The 15235-nt window shown below is 40.4% G+C and overlaps 1 protein-coding gene across 14 annotated transcripts in view; it reads right to left on the bottom strand.

The window, feature by feature from the left end:
• LOC115028126 (pleckstrin homology domain-containing family A member 5-like) overlaps positions 1-15235 on the bottom strand; it is a 204479-nt gene that overhangs the window by 27927 nt on the left and 161317 nt on the right. For all 14 annotated transcript variants that reach the window (XM_029461558.1, XM_029461561.1, XM_029461560.1 and 11 more), the window contains 5 exons: positions 14608-14708; positions 13948-14063; positions 11289-12410; positions 2866-3152; positions 2229-2467 (listed from right to left, as the gene is read on the bottom strand). In XM_029461558.1, the coding sequence (XP_029317418.1) occupies positions 2229-2467; positions 2866-3152; positions 11289-12410; positions 13948-14063; positions 14608-14708 (1865 nt within the window). The remainder of the gene's footprint in view (positions 1-2228; positions 2468-2865; positions 3153-11288; positions 12411-13947; positions 14064-14607; positions 14709-15235) is intronic.

Raw genomic sequence — 15235 nt, 5'->3', positions numbered from 1 at the left:
AAACTAGATTGACACCTGGCAACGGCAAGGGGCAAATATTTTGCGGATTTATTAATTGAACATTTGCTTGGTAATATCCACCACTAAAGCCCAATATGAACGGAAATGGAAAGAGGCATTTTTACCTAATCTCATTACAAAGATTTATAATTATTCTTATAAATTATAATTATATTCTTTTTTATAGAAAAAAGATTTTATAGAAACAAATGTCGGTACAGTAATAACAAAAGTCAATAATTGACAAGGCTCTCCTTTGATTTGACAAAAATATTGTTCTATAGCGCAAAAAATCATGGCACAGACCAAATGACGTTCATCCTTTTAGAGATTATTACACTTTGCTTCCAAATCGGAAGGTGTTCTCAGTGGATTCCTCCTCTCTACTAACGTGAGCTGACAAACTTTATCTGTGGTGTCACTGTGGCTCTCAGCCTGAGATGGGGATTGGAGTGAGAATCATTCACTGATTGCAAACTCTGTATCCTGCCTGACTCTCATTGAGAAGTCAGAAGGAACATCTGCGTACTCAAATCAAGCACTGTTCCATATCTGACAAGGACCTCCTTATTTGATGTGGATAGAATGCCAAGCAAATTAGTGAGTGTTTCAATAGGAGAGAGCTGTATTTTGCCTAATTTTCCTCCTCTTGAAAGAGAGATGATTGAAGAGAAAATGTGATTTTCAGCTAATTGTTTTGCATCTGCATCATCTCTGTGATGTCAGGATGAATCATCTCAGGAAGTATATTTGTTTTCTCTTCAAACACGGATTCAGACTTCATGCAGCATGTTTAAATTTGTCATTTCTACATGTTCTAAATCTGTGATTACCAGCCTGTCGATCTGCGTGAGGGTCCATGTTGATAGCAAAGCATTTCAGTTAAAAGGCAATTTATCTGTTTTAACCAATGCTCTCCTACAGACATATCTCACCTGTATTTGCTGCTTTAAATGACTATAATTCAAAAAGGTTTGCTTATTGTTGCCCCTGTTTCACATTACCTACTGGAAATACAGTTACACTTGTCAATGGCTGCTATGTAAACTAGTAACTGTACACAAGAAGATATGGATATTCTGTTTTTTTTGTGTATTCTCTATTTGCAGTGTTTTTCGCTAAATGCTGCGCATGTGTTGTCATATTTTGTGAAAATATCCTTTGTCAAGGACTAAAACTAATGTTGACGCTTCCACCCACAGCCTCCCTTTATATTGGAAAAGGTACAGGGAAAATTCTTCTTTTCATATTTGATTTCTTCTTAGACGTTATTAAGGAAATTATATTTAAATGTTTTACTTTTAAAATCCTTTTATAATTCATTTTAATGTTCCTACTTTTTGCATGTTTTTTATGCATTTGTATTACATATATATACAGTTAGGTCCATAAATATTTGGACATTGACACAATTTTCATAATTTTGGCTCTGTACACCACCACAATGGACTTGAAATTACACACTCAATATGTGCTTTAAGTGCAGACTTTCAACTTTAATTTGAGGGTATTTACATCCAAATCAGATGAATGGTGGAGGAATTACAACACATTTTATACATGGTATCCCCTTTTTAAGGGATCAAAAGTAATTGGACAATTGACTGTTCAACTGTTCCATGGCCAGGTGTGTGTTATTTCCTCTTTAGTTAATTTAAAAGGAGCAGATACAAGTTCTAGAGTTCATTTCAAGTATGGTATTTGCTTTTGGAATTTGTTGAGGTCAACTCTCAATATGAAGTCTAAAGAGTTGTCACTATCAGTGAAGCAAACCATCATTAGGCTGAAACATCAAAACAAACCCATCAGAGAAATAGCAAAAACATTAGGTGTTGCCAAATCAACTCTTTGGTACATTCTTAAAAAGAAAGAACGCACTGGTGAGCTCAGCAACACCAAAAGATCTTGAAGACCACCACAACCACCACAACTGTGGTGGATAACAGAAGAATTCTTCTCCTGGTGAAGAAAAACCCTTTCACAACAGTTGGCCAGATCAATAAACCTTTCCAGAAGGTAGATGTATCTGTGTCAAAGTCAACAATCAAGAGAAGACTTCACCAGAGTAAGTACACATCCATTGTGGTCGTGTACAGAGCCAAAATGATGAAAATTGTGTCAATGTCCAAATATTTATGGACCTAACTGTATATATATTTTTTTCAATCTTTTGTGAACCACATTGTATTATTATTATTTGAGTCAAACTCCAGTGCCATGCCCTCTACCTTTGCAAGTTGTGTCCTGTGCCAGTGGTCCAGGGTCACGTCTCCCCTGAAGACGGGTGAGGACACCTCGGAGTGGGAGCTGCTGGGGTTGTGAGCGACCTGCTGGCGAGGAGGGGGTAAGGTGCTGTAGAGAGCCAGGGAGCCATGAGACGGTGAGGTGGGGATGGAGTGCGCAATCGCGTATTCAGAGATGTTACCCATGGTCTTTGTGTTGGGCAGGGTGCCATAATGACCCCCAGCTGGAAGCACAACACCAGGATGAGAAAAGAAAGTCACAGTGGAGTAAGAAGCTTTCCCTGTCTGGTCAGGAAATTTAATTTACGTTTCAAAATAGAGAGGTCAGCCATTAAAAACATGTTTACAGTCTCTAACGCGATGACACAGCATCTATGTTTGATTCCTGATAGCAAATAGACCCAAATGGACCCACAGCAAAAAAATATCTGATTCAGAAACTTTAACCAGGGGAAAAGTTGATTTTACAGCACTGACTGTAAATGTACATTGTCTTTAGTTAAACATACTTTAAGTTAAAGTCAAATTTTTAAGAAAATATGAATAAAAAGTCCAAAATACCCTGTCATTGCTCTTACTGTAGGACAAGAAAGTAGTATTTGATCTGTCTGTGTATCTGTACCTGTTGGCAGAGCCAGACTTTGCCTGGAGAAGGCCTGCCTCTGCTGCCACTCATACAGCTGCCACATGGTGTCGTCCCTCATCGACCTCCTCTTCTCCACTGTGCCGATGGTGGTGGTGGAGGCAGGACGGAGGGCCCGGTCATACACAGAGCCCGCCACGCTGCAGATGCTGTCGGGTCTCATCATGCTGTTGCGGGGTAGCGTGCGATAGCCCTCTGGGTAGCGGGGCACAATCTGAGGACGGTGGCTGGGCATGTTCCTTGGTAAGGTCTGGTAGGATGTCACACTGGTAGAGAAAACAGACAAACTGATGAGAAGGGAGGACTAGCTAATCACCACATATCAGCAATCTTTTTTTTGTGTTGAGAATTCATGATCTAGTGGGAGCTTTATTATCTGAGTTTTGAGCTGATTGCCAAACCACATAAAGGGCGCTTATTAAATTGTGCAAGCACAGCGACAAAGTAAGCCACAAAGCGGTAGGTCTTGGTCTGACAGAATGTGTGGCAAAGAGGGTAGGGTAAAGTGTAATATAGATGCAAGATGTGGTGACTGATAATATGCCCTTAGTCAGTCACATCACTGGTATCATAGCTCTGAAACAGCTGAGCCAATCACAGTGAAGCTATTTCAGTCATAGCTGTACTGTATTTCATTCTGCTGTGTTACTTTATTTGATACAGCAGCCTTTGCACTGTAATGCATTTCAAGAAGAGCACCTTTTAAAAATAATAACAAAAGTAAGTTCCATATAGGCTTCAACAAGTAATGGCCTGTCTGGAAAAATAGGGGAAACAGGGAAAATCCAATATCTGTCTAATTTTCCAGTTCAGCTGAACTGTAGAGTTGTAGCACTGAATCTGACACGGACTCAGTCTCAACTAAAGGACACTTCAGTTGGACATATGCTTGGTGACTACAAACTCCTCCAGATTAAATACATTCCATTAAGACCCTTGATCACCTTGATAAATTGTTTAATGTGTGCAACAATAGATTAAGGCCTGGATTAAAAAAAAATCTTAAATACACATTTTGGTGTATTAATCATATACAAACTCAAAGATAACCAAGCAAAATGTCGCAATGATTGTGGTCTTTTAATCTCTTTGTAGCGTAACTATACTGTAAAAGGATTGGGGGCATAATCCAGAGTCCAAGTACCTTGCAAAAATGAATTCCAATGGGGGGGGGGGGGGGGGGCATCCAACTAATTTCAGCAACCAAAAACTACTATAATATGTGAGTATATAGACTTGAAAAAATCAGAATTTGGAGTTGCGCTCAGTTTGGAGAGGCCATTTAAATAGAGTGCTATAAAGGGAGGTCAAATCACTCAAACAAACACACTCAACAAAAAAAGGTTTTCAAGGTGTTACACTAACCCTTGTTTTCATAGGCAGTGTTAAATATTGTAGTGAGTCAGTTCGCAGAGCAGTTTTGTTAGGACATCATAGTTCACTTTCAGATGGGGTGAAGGGAAAAGGAAACGAAGTATGAGGTTTAGCTCCTAAATCCTAAAACCATAAAGCAACCTTATAGGAAATTCAGTGGTAAAAGCTATATAATATAAACCACATTGCTGTTAAAATAGGTCCGAAGTAAGTACTGCTGCCAATTAGCAAAGGACAGTAGCAGATATGTTCTTTTTTTGTTACCTGGAAGATTAAACTGAGCTTGGCAAAAACCAACCAATGTGTAAAAAGACTGAATGTATGAGTAATTGTTTAAACCATTCAGTGACTCATACATCTTGCAATGGCCAGACCTACCTCTCTTACAGCAGTAGACAAAGCTTAGAATAAAACATGTCTGCTATGTTTTATGCTAAGAAAGACACAAATGTCTTTTGCACCAATCATGATAACAAACACAACAGCTGATATTAAACTTGTGGGTTTGATAAGGGAGTTGCTTGATATTTAAGCCTAAGTGAAGCGCCTTGATTTTTATGTGGTTACTTACATTACCGAATACAGTGAAGAATACAGGATAAGAACAAGGACCTAACAGTGTATCAATACTTTTAATCAGGGTGTACTGAATAGGAACCACCTAATTATCTGCATGTGCATGCCTCGACACGTATGGTGTGCTTGACTGGATTTAATTATCAAACTGCTTTTTTTGAACATAACTCTTGTTTTACTTTTGATTTGACCTGGGAACATAATGAGTAATGAGGAACTTGTTATCATTGCAACCCATTAGCACAGGGGTCGGGAACCTTTTTGGCATGGAGAGCCATAAAAGGCAAATATTGTTAAATGTATTTCCTTGAGAGCCGTATATTTAATAAAATTGAGTTTTAAGTACATCACGTCTCCGAGTACTAAAAGCGCTATCAGTATTAGCCAACCCCCCCCCCAACGGAACCCTGCTTATGTTATTTATCTAATGTATGTGCACGTTTCTGTGTCTAATGCACGGGTGTCAAACTCAAGGCCACAATTATATCTGGCCGCGAGAAAATATCTTATGTCTATCATAACTGGCCTGCTGGTTTTGGTAATTAAATCAATGCATGGCACAACCACGGGGAAATACATATTTGAGGAAGTATCTAAATGTGTGAGAAATGCAACTGTCCCGGGACAAACTGACTGGACTGATGACAGACGGAGCCTGCGATGTGATGAAAAGAGCACCAGGAAGCTCTGGAAATCTGGCCATTTTTGGAAGCAAAGGGAAACACACCACAGATCTCTGGGACGAAAAGTGGCGATGTGAGCTGGACTGTTTGTGCGACATAACGAAGCATCTCACTGTTAAACCTCCAGCTTCAGGGCCGTGTGATCACGGACATGTGTGATGCAGTGACAGCTTTCCAAGCCAAGCTGCTTGTGGGAGACTCTAATGCAGAAGGAAACTTTGGTCACTACGTGTTTCCAAATACTGACAAACCATCTCCACCGCTGTGTTCCCGACTGCGCATGAACTGCTCAGCAATTCATTTGCAGTTGACGTGGAAACAGCACATGTGAACATCCAAATGGAGCTGATTGACCTCCAGTGTAACGCCACACTCAAGGCAAAGTATGACTCTGTGGGCGCTGCACAGTTTCCAAGCTTCACCCCCGAAATGATGCCTTAATTTTGGCCCTCTCTGTAATTGAGTTTGCAGCTAATCATAAAATGGACGTCTTGACCTTACGAGTCCAGAGGGTCATTGTCACACTGGCTGCCTATCACCATTTGTCACCTGGAAAGGGAGAGCATTACAATCAAATTACCATTTGGGGTGTACCTAAGAACTCTAAGATCTGTAAATCTTTATAGAACGCACCCGTTTGAATATTTTATATTTTTTTATGTAAAGGCTTAAAGTTATGCATAATTAAGGGCGTGTACACTTTGAGTGGCAGGTCGGTGACGTCACAAGTCGCTAGCTGTATGATCTGCTGCATTAACCGGGCCCACCTCAGCTCCACCAACAAGCCACCTCTTTAGCCTGGAGTTATGATGGCGATGTCCGGAACCACCCACATTGAGCATTGGACTTTTTAGAAACCTATGGGTGACATCACCCAGGCAATGTCCATGTTTTATTCAGTCCAATCTGCATCCAGTTTGTTTCACTTTATGCATTCAGTCGGACATTGTGTTCATGTAAGCTAGTAGCGGATGTTAGAAGGAGTTAGCTTCACGTTTTTCAATTAAATATTAAGAGTTATATCTATATTCTTCTGTTAGGGCGGGATTTTGCCAGTTTTTCCCGGGGATGCAGTAAAGCAAAAGTCAGTGGGACATATTGTTACAGTCGACGCGCACTATTGTTTTATCCTTGTGGTTTTAGGTGTGCGCATATTTGTTTATTTTAACTGTCATCTCTCTTCTCACTTTCACCAGTTGTCTCTCTCTTGCAGTGGCTATATGCATGCTGGTTGAAACCCCTTTCCTTGTCTAATTTGCTTTTCCAACTGGTGAAATCCCATTTTGTAACACATCTTTATCATTTGCTTTCCATGTATCCATAGTACTCTAGCAAGAGTTAAATGCCTGCATTAGGAACATTTTCAGCACAGGCTGTGACACTGTGTTTGTGTTAAAACAATAGTCTGAATCAATAGCAGCAGGGGTCCCACTGTTCTGGCCGCAGAGCTTTGCAATTGGGCCAGTGTGTAGAAGCTCTGCTGGATTCTCCAGCTTAGAAGAACCATTGATTAGCAGTTGGGATGGTAGCATTACTACATGGTTTGGTTAGCGTGGTTATGAACGCTACATACTGTAGACCATTCAGACTAACCTATAGAGACGAGGCAGCGTTAGTCGAAAAACTGTTGTGGCATCTTACTTGACAGCATCTGACAAGAAAGCCCACTTCATGCTGTGATTGGCCAGGTGGGTGAAGATGCGAAGGCAGGGTTTTAACTTCTCAACTCAATTTCTTTCATAGTTCACACAGCTACTTCTGACACTTTCATGTGAACAACAGAGAGCAACACCATGGATGCCTTTGAGGAGAAAGTGCCAGAAAACCATTATCCCCACTTGTATGATGCGTTCCATATAGCCCCACTTTATGATGGCAGGCTTCTCACCGCACATTTGATTGTGGCCATTCAGAACAGCTGTATAAACACATTTGCCTTTTAGACGATGTGTGAAGATGTACACTTATGTTGACACCCAATGCTGTATAAACAGAACCGCTTCCGGTCAACATCTGTGTCTGTTTTGAAGTATATCAGGACAGAACATGCTACTAGAACATGGTTTGTTCCATGACATATAAAAAAAAGTTTATTCTCATTGTGATAATTGACAAGAGTTGTTTGACAATCAACATTGGTGTCACAGAAGGTAAAAATGCTAATAGCAATTTGAGTTTTGTTTACGCAAATAAAAGGTGCGCCTATATATATATAAATAGTAATATATATAAAGTTTATTATTATTATTATTATTATTATTAATAAACAATTATTTCTTTCTGATCTTTCCTCCGTCTGTCTGAAAGGAAAACATATCTCAACCCAGTTAGTGTTAGGACACTCAGCCATAGGGAAACGATGCTCTTATTCCGGTCTTGAAAGGGACAGCAACACTGAAAATGACATCACTTCTATGTATTTTGTAGTTTATTGATGCTTTTTTTTTTACAGCTTACAACTAGATTTTCTTGCAGATACCAAAACAAAGAAACTGAACCTGAATGCTCTCCAAGTGTGTGGGAACATTTGGCAAAAGAGAACATCAGAGTTAGCTCAATTATTTCCATGAATTACTCATTTGAATGCAAAAGCTTTTTCATAATAACTCCACAGATTCAAAAATCATAAGAAAACTCCAAGGCATTCTCTTTTTAAAGAACTAAAATGCCTTAGGTATAACATGACTATGCCATCACAATAAAGGTCTTTTTTATTGTTTGGAAGAGAGTTTTCTGTAGACTTTTGTGTATCTTCAAACAAACTATTTGAGATTTTCAATTTCTTAAAACTCCACTGATTGTTGTTGTCCAAATTTCTGTCATCGAAGCAGCTTTGCTTTCTATCTGTTGGAGACCTAGTCGTATTAAACTACTGCGCAGCGGCCTCATTCCACTGTATTGACATATGCAGTGTGTGGAATTGTGTTGAAAAACTGCACCACATGCACACGTAAGTAAACTCAAATAATTAAGTGACTAAAGCTAGTATTTCTGTTAAAATATCCCTATCATTTCAGCCATTAAAGTACAGGTATTTCACCCTGCTAATGTTTTTTATCTACACATACTCAGTCTTTTGGAATGCCCTCAATTATGTGTGAATGCATGTACTGTATGCATTAGTGAGTGTGGTTATGCTCATGGAGTGTAACTCCGGGAGCAGCATTCAGCTTGCAGTCTCATTTCCATGACCTTTTCATGGCAGCAGAAGGAGAGGGGAGCATCAGCGCTCTGTACATCTATTCCGCTGCATTTCTCCGTACAGCCGGCTAAACGCCAGCTCAACACCAGCTCAACACCAGCACTCTCAAATGAGATGCACATCTGTGGTGACACAAAGAGCTTTCAGCTCCCTTCGGTCCGCAAGGTCAGAGCAAGGACGTAGGAAGATACAAGGGGAATGAGAAGGACAAATTGAATGGCAGAGGGAAGTTACTGCATTGCAACAATGCAATTTTAGAAATCATCAAAAGCATCTGTTTCCAAATGAATCAACCTATTACATACATCTTTCTCCATTCATAGCCATTTTGATGATATCAGTGTGGCAATCTGCCTTTAAGGCCCGATTCATCATTTGTTTTGGTTGTAAACAGCTGTGGTAGATTCACAATTAATGTGGTGGTAGTCCACCGGTTGGAAGGTTGGTGGTTCAATCCCCAGCCCCTACAGTCAGCATGTTGAAGTGTCCTTGTGCAAGATACTGAACCCCAAATTGCTCCAGATGGCCAACGGTGTGTGAGTGTGTTTGAATGGTTATCACTGACGAGCTGATGTGCACTTTGTATGGTACACTGTGTGAATGGGTGGATGCTTACATGTGTTAAGCGCGTTTAATCGTAAAAATTGGAAAAGCGCTATATAAAAGCAGTCCATCCGTGTTGTGCTCAGTAGATTTTATTTCTGCACTCATTTGCATATTTGTGATGTCATCACATGGCTATTTACATACTGTGTGTGCAAAAAAAGTGAAGAACTGATTGACTTGCTTTATTTTTGGATATAATTCATTTTGCAAGCTGCCATCATCATTTTTGATAATACATCAAACTTCAACCATTTAGCACATTTTGAACAAAAAAAACAAGAAGAAGGAGTTGTGAGAAGATGTGCACATTCACAGCTAATTCCTGTTTACCTGGCTGATGATGGGTCTACTTAACATGCTGCTGCTGTTCCACTCACTGAACACTGTCAGTCGAGAGAGACACAGCCACATAAGAGTACAACCAATGAGAAGTATTGGCGTCTCTCTTCATAGAAGAGGAGTTGAGGTCTGCTCCAAAAAGTAGCAAGATTTATCGCTATGAAAAGGGTCATAAAAGTCACCAAATCTAGAGGGAAAGACACTGGCAACACTGCTTATGGAAATTGACAACTATGTCCACCGGTTGGACAGACAATTAATCAATAAGAGTTTCGTAGACAGGATTATAAAACAGGAAGTCATTTTCCAACATTGCTAGCTAGCTAGCGTGGGTGAGAAGGATGCAGCTTTGTAATTGTACAGGTTGTAAGTTGCCTTTTTGTAATTATAAGGTATATATTCTTTTATACAGTGCATTGTGGGTCTTAGTTCCTTCTCCGCTTCTGTCATTCTTACCATTTGGCAAATGAGTGTTTCTCCCGCTTCTTATATAATCCTCACTCCAGTTGTAAGCTAACCAACAGGATGAGCTTGTCATTTTATTTTTTACAGCTTTGTATCTTTGTTTACCCCAAAGGAAGCTTCAAAGGACACTTGTGTGTTTTAAAGAGGGTCATTGTGCCCTTATGTTCTTAACTGACTCTTGTGCAGCAGAGGATTCTAGCCCTTAAGATGCATAAGCTCAGTCTACATAAGGATGGATTTATAGTGCTTAGGTTGTCTGTATAAGTTAATTATCGGTTGCACTTTAGGTATTGCATTCATTTGATACATAGGTTTGTGTAAGATCAGTGAGAATACAGAGAATTGACAGCTAAATCTGTTTTTTGTAATGAGACCAAAGACGAGACATTAATGTAAAAGCTTGATGGTTGATGGCTCACTAGTGGGACATTACTGTACTTTAATGTGCAACTGCAGAGCTCAATGTGCGCTTGAATCTATTTTTATGCCACATTTGATCGGCCGGTTGCGCAAGCAACTCTGGAAATAATTTTTGCAGCAGCTGCACCTGTAGCAACATGTCTTGGTGCGATCGGGTCGTTACAGATTAGCTGGTCAACATAGTGGAGCATTTAGCCGCTAAAAAGCCAATTGGTAGAGACCAAACATAAAGCTAAAAAGAGAGTGATTATTGGACTTACATTTAACACAAACACAACTCCAAATGAATGATGTTCCTCCTTAACTGATGGATGTATACAAAGACAATTGTTCCCTTATCAACTTAAATGGTGAAAATATGTCAATGTGTATTTAGTTTCTTCTGCCCTTAAGTGGCCAACAAATTGCAGGTTCATATCGACATATTTCACTAGCTTTTGTGAAAATCATTAAGTTAACTGCTCCTAGCAACAGCTACTGCAAAACAAAATAACCTGTCCTCTCAAACAGTACATCATTGAATATAAATGTCAGACTGAATGAATGAAGGGACAAAAAAGTTAATCCAGTGGTGGGGTTAACATTTGAAGATACAGAACCTAGACATTTCTTGATTAGAGAAAGTGGACAAAATTACCCCATTATGCACAAAAGCCTTCATTTGACTTTGCAAAACCCCAAAATAGTTCCAAAAAATAACAGCACAATTAGCAAAGCACACGTGAGCCCACACTAACCTCCTGGTGTCATCGTCCAGTACTCTCGTCTTTTGTGTGCGGACCCAGTGTTCCAGCTGCTGCATGGAGTTGGTCCGAGACAGGCCCTTCTCTGGCTCCTGGACTGGAACAGGGGACTTCCCCGGACCCATGGCCAAGCTGCTGTCAACCTCTGCTGGGCTGCAGTCCCCAGTCTGGTCCCCCGCCGTTGACCCCGAGCCGTTGACCTGCGCAGGATTTTGGACATTGAGATTGGCCTGGCTCTGGCGAGATGCGGACACTGCGGCTGCGATAGCGGCGGCCTGAGCGGGCTGCAATTTGATGCTGCTGATTCTAGTCAGAGACCTCTCTGCACTCAGGTCTCTCTGGAAGCCATATCTATCCCCGCCACGGACCGTAGCATACTTCCCTGCATCTCTGAGAGTAGCGTATTTATCCCCTTCTCGGAGCGTACTGTATTTCTTCACTTCCTTTAGAGTGCCATATTTGTCCACTACTTGTATGGTGCCATATTTATTGTCCATCTCCCTCATTATGCCGTATCTCTCGGTTTCCCTTAATGACAGCTGTCTCCTAACCTCCTTCTGGGGAAAATATTTCTGTCCATCTTTCTGGAGTGTGTGCCTTTCCCCTACTTTTTGCAGTGCATATTTGTCTCCATCCTTCGTGAGCAGGTACTTCTCTGCATCTTTAGATGGAGCGTATTTGTCCTCTGTCGCCGTCACAGTGCACCTTCCATCCACGTGCTGAACAGCATACTTCTCCAGATCCCTGTGAATTGCACACACGTCTCCGTCTTTCTGCAGCAAAAAATTATCCCCGTCTTTTCGCAGCATGTACTTCTCTCCATCCTTTTGGAGGAGATACCTTTCTCCGTCTTTCTGAAGCATGTAGCTCATGCCGTCTTTCTTCAGGGAGTACCTCTCCCCCTCTCTCTGTAAGGTGTAGTACTCCTGCTCCCTTTGGCCGTTGTTTTTCTCTAGGTCTTTTTGGCGTTTGTCGTCGACTCGAGATAAAGAGTGTTGCCTCAAAGGCTCACGGTTCCGTTCGTTGTTCTGGATCTCGGGCCGTGTAAGAGCTCTGTGGTTGTGTAAGTTGTTCAACTCCTGAGGTATCCGCTGATCCACTTTCAACTTGTCCAGTCTGGGAATAAAGAAAGAGAGGAATTTAACAAAGTGTAACAGAAAGAGAAGATTTTCTACGAGATGTCAAAGTGTCAAAAGTAGGGCTGTCAAGCAATTAAAAAAATTATCTAATTAATTACAAGCTTTGTGATTAATTCATTGCGATTAATCGCATGTAACAATATTTGTTGTATTGTATTTGCTGTGGGTGGGGGTTTGGGGTGCTGTCAGTGCTTTTGGAGCTCTGTGCAACGGGGGCTGTCAGAGCTCCGTGCGCCAGGGGGGGCTCTCGGAGCTCCGTGCTGTCGGACCAAAAGTCAGGGGCATCTAGGAGTGCGATTAAAAAACTAAATATTTCACACACAAGATTTTTAACTTTTAAATTTCCCTCAGTGTGATACATAATAAAAACATTAGATCAAACACACACCGTATAAAATATGCTGTATATGGGACATTTGTGTTTTTTTTTATAACTTTCAAACTCTTTTAGAATATTTAAACCACTATATTTGGCAAAACAGTTTATTTGCTATACATGGTCACTGTACAATTGACCATCATTTGAAAATATACAACTGCCTTCCTCAGTATAGCCTTTTACAGAAAAGAGGACAAAACTCAGATAATGTAATAATTTAACCCGTTGTAACATATTAACTCTTATTGCTGTCTCTTTGTAGCCACAGCAGCTTTGTAGTGTGGTACAGTCATTTTTTTTAATACCTTGGTAAAATTATATTAACCATAATACATAATGGTTGCATCCTTAAGTTTATTCATTCATTATATGTTATCATTGTTGTACATTTTCTGCACTATTCAAAAACTGCTTATGCAGGAACAAGCCTTTAATGTTTTTTTATAGAGATGTCACAGTGTTCCCAGATCCCATCAGCTAAATTGGTAAACACAACGTTATGATTATTGATAGCTATGACTATAATCATAAAATACAAGTTGTAGTAAATTAAAATGACCCTTTATCATGATGGAAGCTACATAATACTTGTACAAGTGTCCAAGGCTGAACTCAGTCCCAGATGGACTTCACTTGGAGGAGAGTGTGTATCTGCAGGCTGCTGCTACTCACTGAACATCCACACAGTTTATTCAATCTAACAAATAATGTCACAGAATGTGGGCTATTTGGTTGTTTTTAATTAGCTTCAGATGCATTTCCCTTTTTAAATTATCTTTCTGTTGCTTAATGGAACTAATTAAAGAAGAACAAGCCGGTTGAAAATTGGCAAGTTTCCCATAAACTGTGAAAATGGTAAACTCCTTCATGAAACAACAATGACAAGTTCAACTTTGTATGTTTCTTAGTTGAGAAGTGGTCTCCAGTCTTCATTAACGAGAGGAAACTCTTAATTAGCCACTTTCAGAGGCATTTCGGAGGACTCTAGAGATATGATAAATCACTTCATGAATATTACAGTATAGCACTCTAATCTGGAGTATATGTGGTTCCACCATGGTGACTGTGTGTGTCAAATTTCATTTTTACAACCATCAGATATGTTCGTGGACATGTCCCTGTGGCAAGTACCGACCTTCTGACTGGTTCAGTGTGGACGAGAGCAGTATCCGTCATAACTTTCATCCAGGACTCCATCTCTTTGGCTGTGTCAGTGCAGAAATAATATGTCCGCATGTTGGGGTGAGTGGCCTGGTAGGGTAGGGAGAGAAGAGGGGAGGGGGATATTGACAGTGAGAGTGAGATAAATAGAGGAGACACAGATAGACCGAGCAGAGAGAGAGAGAGAGAGGATGAGATTAAATAGCAGTGTGATGGTGACCTTGAGATGCCAGCAGGGAGTGTTTACATCATTCCTATTGGTGTGTGTGTGTGTGTGTGTGTGTGTGTGTGTGTGTGTGTGTGTGTGTGTGTGTGTGTGCATGCTCTCCCTGCCCGTCTCCATGTGTGATTCTGCTAGTCGTCAAGTATCCTGGCATAGGTAAAACTTCACAAATATGCCAAGATAGGTTTTCATTCACAATTTAGGAGGAAACTAAGTTTGTTGTAAATTGCCACCTTAAAGGAACAGTCAAACATTTTGGAACCATAAAGACTGGAAGAAGGGGGAAATATACACCCAGAACCTCTAAAGCTCACTGATTAACAAATTGTTTCTCTTTTCCTTACCACATAAAAAAAACACAAGAATAACCTATTTGACTAAAGTCACTGAAGCTAGACACTTGTGTTTTACCTTGAAGGCGTATTTCCTGCTAATGTGGTCATCCACCGACAACATGGAGACGTGAAAGCTTGGCAGCAGGATGCTTCCCAGTATGCTATCTTCTTTATCATCTGCACCAAAGAAAAGAAAAAAAAAGTCACATGTCAACATATTAGAGCTGGACATTTGAGCATTAATTTTGTTTGTTATACTTTAGTTCACTTAAGCGTCAAATAAATGATAGAAAACACTTCTGCTCTTTGAGGGTAGTCCAATCAGCAACAAGGATTACACTCACGGGTACAGCACCGGATGGATATAAACATGCATGAATGTAGAAATGGGATTTCCAACTTCAGTGGACATCTTGTCACCTTGTTTTCCAGATTTGTGTTGGGTCGTCAAGTCTTGCCTTCAATTATTGCCTATTACATTATCTGGTGTGGCATCATCTTGAAAAATGGTTGAGTGAATGTAAAGATGGCGGTTACTATTGAGGGTAGTCTGGTTTCTTAAAAAAGCAGGTTTGTGCGGGATGTCCCATATCACGCTAGTAACGATTCCCTCTGACCAACCAGCGGTGTGCAGTGTTTAACCCCTATAACCCTTTTAGAACATCAACCGGAAAAAGGTTTGAGGTACTAGCTACAACTATCGT

Source organism: Cottoperca gobio, chromosome 23 (genome assembly GCF_900634415.1).
Source record: "Cottoperca gobio chromosome 23, fCotGob3.1, whole genome shotgun sequence".
In the NCBI taxonomy this organism is placed as follows: Eukaryota; Metazoa; Chordata; class Actinopteri; order Perciformes; family Bovichtidae; genus Cottoperca; species Cottoperca gobio.
This window is presented reverse-complemented; position numbering and strand designations above follow the sequence as displayed.